General features: G+C 38.0%; 1 protein-coding gene across 2 annotated transcripts in view; it reads right to left on the bottom strand.

Moving 5' to 3' along the window:
* Nucleotides 1-3,061: 3,061 nt before the first annotated feature.
* Nucleotides 3,062-9,873, bottom strand: part of pard3aa (par-3 family cell polarity regulator alpha, a) — a 505,838-nt gene continuing 499,026 nt past the window's right edge. Inside the window, exon 24 of one of the 2 annotated variants that reach the window (XM_036582761.1) lies at nucleotides 3,062-7,508. In XM_036582761.1, the coding sequence (XP_036438654.1) occupies nucleotides 7,127-7,508 (382 nt within the window). In that variant the 3' untranslated portion in view covers nucleotides 3,062-7,126. The remainder of the gene's footprint in view (nucleotides 7,509-9,873) is intronic. The other variant, XM_036582769.1, reaches the window with a different exon arrangement.

Below are 9,873 nucleotides of genomic sequence, written 5' to 3'. Positions count from 1 at the left end.
GCCTGCAGATGCCTAAAACCAAGTTGCTTCTATTGAAACAGGTGACTCAGGCCAGTCCTGCAACCTCCGAAAGACAGAGGGATAAACGATAGAGGCCAGGATGGAGGGAAAAACAGTGAAAAGAGAGAAGAAAGAGTGCTGTTAATGTTGATGGAGTCCAGGCATCTGCTTCCCATATCAACACACTTATGCCGGGAGCAAAGGGGAATGGGGGAATCGGACCTCAGCTTTAGACTCTAGCACATGAACGTGAAACCAAATCCCTGCATTGACAGCTCAGCTCTGCTATTGATTACAGACAGTGCAGAGGAGGCTTATGGGAGATCATTGAGGGTGGCGTAAAAGGGCATTTCAGAACTTGACATGTAAAGTCCATCACAGTGGAAGGAGTAAGAGAGCATCACCAGTTTACAGCTGGTCCATCTGACTGCAGGGACAATTGAAAAGCAGGAATTAACAGCCATTCATGGGTATCAAACAATGCAGCGGAAACGTGGGGTTCAGGCTTGAACGGAACACAATACATGGAACAGCACAACACAATAGCAAGAACATTTTTCCCTTCCACATTTAAATTATATAAACTGTACATGTTCTGATGCTGACGTCATGTATTTAAACACTATGTGGCCAAACAATGACTGCTAAAAATGTATGGGAAATGTCAGGCTGATTCGGCTACTGTGCAACTTCATAAACAAAACCATCATAGCTGTCACATGACAACAATAATGCAGAACATTATTTCATACGGGGAGTAAGTAACAAACTGTCAATTTAAAGTTTTCAAAACACTTTTAATAAATGATCATGTTTTCTTGGCCGTTTTGCAATAAGTTAACAAGTTATTCTGTATGTACAGAATAACTCATGCAGTTTGCATTGTAAACAACTAAGTCTTGGGAATGTAATAAGGCTGCAGGGCTGGGATTTTACAGGGTTAGGTAGAAAGCTAGTAGAAAAAAAACAAAAAAAAACAACAACAACCCAAAAAAAAAGAACAAAACTGTCAAAAGACCTTGCTTTGGAAATAATGCTAAACTCCAAACATTGTACACTACAAAAAATGGTATGTTGTCAAGTAAAATTATCTTAAATATAGTCAATAAATCTAATATTTCTCCGGTTGAAATTGTGGCAAGCTTAATTTAAGATTATTGAACTTATTTCTAGACATTGTTTACTTGTTTCAAATAATTTTATCAGGTAAAATGATCTCACTATATTGGAAGATAATTTTGCTCATTTTAAGAAATGTGCTTGAAACCAGCAAAATTATCTGCCAGTATAGTGACATAATTTTACTTAAATAAAAACTGAAAACAAGTGAAAAATGTCTAGAAATAAGCAAAATAATCTCATAACCATCTAAAAATGGGAAATTTTAGATATATTGACTAGATTTAAGATAATTTTACCTCACAGGATAACATTTTTAGCAGTGTAGCTACTTGTCGTGATCAAACATTGCATTATAGTAAAACCTTCATGTTGAAGGAGAACTGAAGAGCTACATACAGTAAATATGGTGTTTAAAGGAAAGACGCAAAACAGCTTGAAAAGATTGGTTAGTCTAGTTTGTATAACAAGTATGGTGGCTAGTTAGAGCATTATAGCTAATCCATCTTAAGTTTTAGTAAGACATATGATCTGTAACTGACTAAAACTTGCTAAATTAGTAATTGCACTTCCATAGCATACTTATCATCCAAACTACATGCTAGCTGCATATACAGCATGTAATTTCCAATAACAAAATGCTTGTTATTTGAAATCACATTGAACCTGAAGGTGCTGTGAGCTGCAGGACAACAACACTGCAGTAAGGACTAGTAAAACTGACATGCAATGTCGCAAACATAAGGCTGAAATCTGAGATTTTACTCGTGTACTACAATAAAATTGGTACAAATCTAATTTGAGTCTTGTTCCTTCTTAACTAAAGTCTTGAGTGAAATCAAGATGGGCTAGTCTAAAAATATGCATTATGGCAGCAAAAATATACCTCACCCATTCACTTTTATTGGAGTCTTTCAGAATTAAACTGTACAGTACTCAACTGAAAACACATAAGGATCAAACTGAAAACCTTCATGTGGCTAAATGTTAGCTTGGAAACAGGTATACATGTTAAACTCTCTCCAAATAGAACAAAGAGTTGTGATGTCTTGATATGACAGTGATATGTACGTGTATGCCTGGAGAGAGAAGAGAGATAAACTAATGCCTGACTACAGATCGTTGTTGTGAGCAGGGCGGTTCATCCAGAGTGGAAATGCTGACTTCATTCCCCTCAGCGTTTCACTCCGGCTCTCTGGGGTTCAGGATCTCTGCCACAGTCGACACCTGCACGAGCATCTACCCTCCCCCAACACTTTCACCTCCAACCCCACTCAGACTGAACCCTGCTGGGTGAGGCACGTTCAGATCCTGCAGAGTTCCACAATGTTCTGCTCTTCTGCTTCCCTCAGGTTCTTTCTCCCTCCGTAACTTTTTCTCCCTGCCTTTCTTTTTCTCACTTACTCTCGCACACACACACACACCCCTACAGGGTCAAACAGATGGAGCTTTTCAGAGGGCCTCTCTTCCTCAAGCGGAGAGAAGCTTTTGGCAGGTTTTTCAGCGAAACGAGGGCGAGAGCCAACATCACTAAAGCTCCACTTGCCCTGACCTGAACTTCATAAATTTCACTATTGTCTTTATTGCCATCAAAGTCATTACACTTCCCATTACAGCGCTGGCCAGCCATGTCATAGGCAACATTAAAGTGATCTACAGGATCAGAAAATAGATTAAAGAGAAGGAAGTCAAGGAAGGATATTTCTTCTCCTTCCTTTTCCGTCCTTTCAGCAGCTCCGAAATGTGCTCGCCATACCAGGAGAACAAAGCATGATGTTCTTTCTGAACTGAAACCCCCATATTTCTCTGCTTTCTGACCAACAGGCTAGACCCATATGTGTTATGTTGAAGAGAAAGGAAAGCTGTGAATTTGAACCCACCTTAAAATCTCTTACCTATTTTTGGACGTGTTGAATGAATACATGAAGGGAAATACACCTACTTACTGTAAACAAGATGAAGGAACAACCTTCTGTTTATTTCTTCTAGATTTGATATGTACAGAGAAATAGCTGTGTACAGTTTCATACAGTATGTATAAAGACTATGAAAAAAAAAAAACACAATTGCACCGTGCTTACATTTATCTGGGTTATCTGGGATACCACTTTACCTCTGGAGAATACATACATTGTAAAAGTCATAAAAATACAAAAACATGTGCATATTACTCTTTGTTTCTCTTTTAAGGTATCAACCAAATGGTTTGTGATGGGCAGTTATGTGTTATTACGACAACAAACAAGTAGAATAATCGCATATGATAAAATATGTGCATTCCACGACATAGAAGTACAAAACATCATCCCTCCTTACAGGCACTTAAACCATCTCCAGCATCTCTGACATTTATGTAATGCATAAAATACAAAATCTGAAATATGAAAACAGCTAATGCCAAAAATAAACAACAACAACAAAAAAAAAAACAAAATTGCTGATGTTCTTTCACAAAGAGGCAATACTTGAGACATCCGTCGTACCACAGGACCAAAAGGCAGTCTCTGGAAAGTACCAGTTACTCCAACCACAGGAAGATATCTGTCTTTGCCATGTACACAAAGACAACGTTACTGTATTTTGTTCCCCACAGAGAAGAGAAGGAGAGGAAAAGGAAAAGAGAATGAATGAGAGAGGAGGCCAGAAAGCCTTTTGTTCCAGCTCTGTTCGAGACTTTACAGCAGTGCCTGGCTTGGCCTTGCCTTTCGTGTGACATCACTACAGCTCTTTCAGCTTTTACTCTGTGGTCCACAGCCAAGCGCTTTATCCCACTGCCAAAGTTCAGTTCATCCATGAGAGAGTCATGTTACAGGCAACGGCAACAGACACACACAGCCACGCTCACAAACTCACACATTCACATAGACAGAAACACACAGGTTTGTTTTTATACAATGGCAGGACCCATATATTAATGTAAGTACACATATATAGAAATACTGCTAATATGTATCATATGTATTATAGTTACACTACTGTTCAAAAGTTTGAAATCGCTGTTTTCAATAACATAAAACAATTTTGCTGTAGATAAATGTATAAATTGATTCTGTTGTGGTGCTGCTACTGTACAACAGCGGTCCTCAACCTTTTCCATTTCAAGGCCCAACTATTTATTACTAGAAAGTATGAAGACTCACAGAAAAATATGTCAACTTTTTTATTAAGAAATTTCTTTTTGGGGGGAAATTTTCAACACAGCTATGTTTGGGTGCCTATCCCTGCAATATACAACACATGTTAGCAAACATAAGATGTCAACAGAATTTTTGTGTATTTGGTGTATTTGGCTTCTAGATGTAAGGGGATAAAGTGTGACATTGATGCAACAAATTTGAATTTTTTTAAAGTTATATCAATTATTTTTCACTGATTTTTATGACAAAGTGCCATCACCACCCTCTGTGGACCACTGCCCCCCTTCAGTACTGGCCTGAGGACCAACAAAGGATGTTTTGCGGTCCACTTGTGGTCCAGGGCCCAGTGGTTGTGAAACCCTGCTCTATAACTGCACTGATTTCAAATAATTTTCTGGAAACTGTAAAAAAGAAGTGAAGAAATATTAAATGTGTCCTGGAAAAAGAACAAAGATGTAAATGATTACTTAATTACTGAGAAATCAGTCCAACATTTAGAATGAAAATTACAATCTGGAATGCCTCATATTTAAAGAAAAAAGTGGTGATCAAATCTTGAGGAATTGCAATAAATCAATAAGTACATATTATTTATCAATAAATAATTCCTTATGTTCTGAACACTTCTACAGTGCTTAATTTGTTACTGAATAAAATAACTATTAATTTGACAAATTATTCCAAACTTTTGAACATAGCACACTTTATAATAACAATATGTCCCATATGTATTATAAATGTATTACCCTTACAAAAAATGGATTTTTAAAAACTTAAAAAAAATTATTTTACAAAGTCAGAACCATTTTTGTTACATTACATTGTAGGTCATGTCTGTTTTTTCTGATTTTTGTAAATCTAAAATGTTTGAAAACAAACACATGCACACACACGAACAAGCATAAAGCAACATGATGCGAGTTGTAGATTGAGTTTTTGATTATAATCATGATGTATGATGGGAGCTGGAGCTGAGAGCAGGCTGTAGAGATCAGAGTGGGGTCAGGTTTAACATAACATACTGATGTTTTACTGCATACAAAGTGTGAGCAACTCCCCATTAACCTGCATGATAACACATTCAGTATGGACCAGACTCAACGTCTGACTGAGTCTACATAATCAAAGACTGGCCAAGATAGACAGACACATGCGCGCACACAGATGACATCCAAATCAATTTTTCATCACGGTGCATTAATTACAGTCCTGCTTTGACCCTGGTCACATGAGTGATATTCCAGGACAGGTGTGTGCATATGCACAGCGGAGGATTTGAAGCTTTAGCAGTGTGTGCAGGGCTGTGTTAGCTGGATAGATAAGAAAAGACTTCTTGCAAATTTAAAAAAAAAGGATGATGGACAGAAGAACAACGGGTGTAATTTGCAATTAATATATCTTGTGCTGAGTTTGTGAGGAACTCTGATGTACTGAATGTACTGATGTCTATTTTTAAAAGATGAGTGAGGTGACTGGGGCCAAATCCCATAGGGCTCCCTATTGAATATACAGTGGACTTTTTATGCTCAGTGTAGTGCACTGTGTAGGGAGTTAGGGGTCATCTGACATTCAGCTTAGGATTTTCTTTAAAGGCTGCTGGGTGACAGGCCCAACCATACACATACACCACACACTTCAGTCAAACAGCTAAAGCCTATGGACTTTCTCTCTTCCTCTCTCATGCTCTCTCTCTCCCTCTCTTTCAAACACACTGACACACACAACGACCTCTCCTTTGCAATACTCAGAATAATATTTGAAACCCACTCATATCCTCTCCTTTCCTGAACACTGCACTCGACATTCCAAATTGATGCTCGATTTGAAATAGGATATGTAGGTCACAGCACTATAAGAATACCAATGCAGCAAAGCCGTACACTGGCTGTCACGTGATTGTCAAGGATAACTGGAAGGAATTCAGGTTAAAGATACAACACTCATACACTTTCATACACACACACACTCACACCGACATACTAAAACTGAGGACTGTCCAGCTGTGGTCCAAGAGATTACCAGGTTTAGTAGGTGTCCTTGTGCAGGAAAATCAACAAACTGTGCTGGACACCAGCCCTCCAGGACCAGAACTGAAAACTCCTTTACTAAGGGAAGTTGGCAGACCACAATCATGTATTAAAAAACAAAAGTATCAATGTATTGTACATTACATGTTTAAAAACAGATTCATTAACCAAAACCCCATTTTTTCTCCAAGGTTTAAAAGTTCAAAGTTCTGAATAAAATACTCCAGCAGTTATCAATCAAATCTCTATTAGCTACATCCACAGCGTCTGGCCAAATTATCACTCACAGTCATGACAAAGACTTTCTCTGTACTTAGAAAAGAACAAAAAACCTACTTGAAGACACATTTTGTAGAACGCTTTCATGAATTCTTCAGTCAAAGCTATTTGAGAACTGTATTTTTTTTTACTGCTCCAGAGTTCATAAGTTGGATAAAACTTTATAAAAACAGCTTTAGTAAGACTAGTTTCTCTCATGTCTGTCTCCTCCTAGCACCTGTACTCCTAAGAGTGTAATGGTTGTACTTTCAAATTCCCGTTATGTAGCTACTTATTTCAAAAGGCTCTTCATGGAATTCAGCAAGGGCCCAACAGCTTCTACTATAAATAAGTTTAATGCAAACTGACTTTCTGTTCTTTTCTAAGTATGTGGAAATGGGTTGAGATTATTGGCCATGTTAATCGACAGAATGACGCAGACGTAGCAGATAGAGATTAGGTTGAAAAATTGCTAGAGTTTGCCTATAATTGCATCTCCCGCCAGTACCACTGTGCACTGCTGGTGTGGCCTATACAGGCCCTTCACTCGTCCCACCTAATCTCTCTCTCTCCTTCCCCCACAACTCAGGAGTGGAATGGCCGGCCTTTCTCAGGGCTCTGCAAACGGTTGAGACGGGCGAGCTGGGACGGGGAGGGTGGGACATCCTGCCTGTAGGGGCCTTTGGGGGGTGTGGGGGCCACAGCTGGAGGGTCAGATGGTGAAGCCAGTTTGGCCTGAGCTTCCTGTTCTTTACGCCTCTGCTCCTGCCGCAGCAGCTCCTGGGTTTCCAGCAGGACGCGAGCGTTCAGGCCGGACACGGGGGTGCTCAGGTAACCGTTAGTGCCCCGGCCACCCTGATAGCTGGAGTAGCGCGGGTTCTCTTTAGCAGACTGGAACACCTCACCAGGGGGATAGACCTTATCCCAGGAGTCCTGAGATACGGTGCTGGGGTTTTTACGTGGTTGCCTATGAAACAGAGAGAGAGAGACTGAGTGAGAGAGAGAATGTAGTTAGGTCATGTACAGAGTTTCATCCATGGAAGTGAATCGAATCCCTCAAATGGTTTGCAACACTTAGATGTCTACAGTTGTAACAGCTGTTATACTATTAAATGTATTTAAGTAATTACATAGTTATTATATGTTATATGTATATCTTATATACATAAAGAATTACGTTTCTATTTGATTTACATGCTTTATCTGGATCAAGTCTGTTCCAGTCTGTTTCGCTGTCAAGAAAAATGGCAAAAACATAAGACAAAAACTATAAACACAACATACCTCGCATCAAATTGAACTCATGATAAGATATTTCCTTTTAAACTTGCAAACACAAACATGGTATCAATTGAAAGCTAAGAATCAGCACTTACAGCAGAATTTATCTGCTTCTTTCAGGAGGCTGAGTGAGACATTTTCAATAAAATTGAAATGTAATTGCAAACTCTCCAGCCATGTCTTCTATTTGTTAAAGACACAGAGTGTAAGAGCTTTGCATGCGTGTGTTCTTCTTTGGCCTGTTATCACATACAGATGTTGTATGCAGCGAAGCTCTCTGTTTCACATGACATTCATTACTCTTAATCAGCCTGCAGTCCTGTTATCCAGGACCACACTCTCTAACTTAAATGTAGGCCTGAGTGGATTCATATGGCTCTGTCCACAGTGTATACATGTTAAGAGTGGAGAAATAGATCAAAAAAAAAAAAAAAACATTATACCAAATATTCCCCCATGCTGAGCTGTGTATTATGAACACTAGACAATATGTGCCTCGACAGAAGCATCATCAGCTGTTGTTCAAACATAGACTGCTTTACATCCTTTCTAGCCTGACCTTATTCATCAAGCCCCCTGCCTGTGCGTCTTAATATGCAGCTTACTCTCTGGAAACATTAGTGATTATTAGTGCTGTGCGATGCTGATAAAATTCAACATCAATATTAGTCATTTTAATGGACTGTGTAACAGCTATACATAGGCGTAGTTCACTTCCATCCATCTTTTATTGCGTATCATGTATTATAATAAGTATTATTGCTATGCATTATGACATAAATAACTCTTATCCACAACCTATGGTAGTGAGGCATGTTTTCACAAGTTAAAGCTGCATTATGCATTTTCTTTAGTTAAAATTGAAAGAAGTAGCCTTACTGACTTAAGAGAAAAAAAACATCCTAAAATATGGTGTGCATGCACTGCTGCGAGTTTCAATGTAAAGTAAATATAATCATTTAAACCCAAAGATGTCGGACTGAATTTTGTGGAAGTTTTTCCAGACATCTTAACATAAAATGTTCTTCCTTGTGTGCAATTACACATTTCTACCAGAGAGGTTGCTAAATCCCCAATACATACATAGTGTAGCTGTGAATGTGTTTAGACTGTATTTGAACTAGCCAACTTTCGTTTAAATATGGGCATGTAAAATGTGAGTGCACATGTACTGCATTTCAAGTCTATTTTATACTGTTTACTGCAAGAGACATCACACAAAAACATGTAGATAATACACTCCCACCACATTTCCCAGTTGCGTTTTAAGTGGCTAAAACAAAACATTCTGATTACCTACAATAAAATCAGCATTCAAATTTAATTTAAAACTGAGAAAAAGCAATATGCCACTGTGCAGCATCATGAAACCCTGAGATATAAATATAAGTAGTCAAAACAAAAAAGAAAGATATCAGTTCTGACTGTATAGCTCCATACACAGTTATTTTACAGATGCATTTTAAAGCAACTGTTACTCACTTTAATCAACACAAAATCATCAGGGAGGTCAATTAAACAGGATCACTTCACATAAAGTATGTCAAAAACAAAACATATCAGGCTAGAATGTCACATTATGCACATGCCAAAAACAGAGAGATTTAAAAACTGGATCAGGACAGACAGAAGCATGATATTTCTGAATATCTGTATATATATTCTAAAAATATGATACATTAAATATATAGACTAATATGAGATTATTACTGTATCAGACAATATTTCAGTTTGCATTCATAAAGTCTATTCTTCTTAAGTGCTGCTACTCTACACTAAAAGACTGTCATATAGACCTGAAGTTCCATATATTTCCAAAATATGTTTTTTCTACCAACTTTCTACCAACTACCAATATTACTAAAATAAAAAAATCAATACAGTTATGTGACACCAATACTGATATAAAGATACTGATTATAAATTGCCCAGTACTGCTGATTATTAGTTGTTATTATTAGGCACAGTTCCTTCAGGGAGGAGAGTTTTCAGCTGTTAAGATGACATCTTTCGACAGTCTCTAGATTGTTCTCTCCTTGCTTTGCACTCTG

Source organism: Colossoma macropomum, unplaced genomic scaffold (assembly GCF_904425465.1).
Source record: "Colossoma macropomum unplaced genomic scaffold, Colossoma_macropomum, whole genome shotgun sequence".
NCBI lineage: Eukaryota > Metazoa > Chordata > Actinopteri > Characiformes > Serrasalmidae > Colossoma > Colossoma macropomum.
Note: the sequence above shows the minus strand (reverse complement) of the source record. Positions and strands in the feature narration are given on the sequence as shown.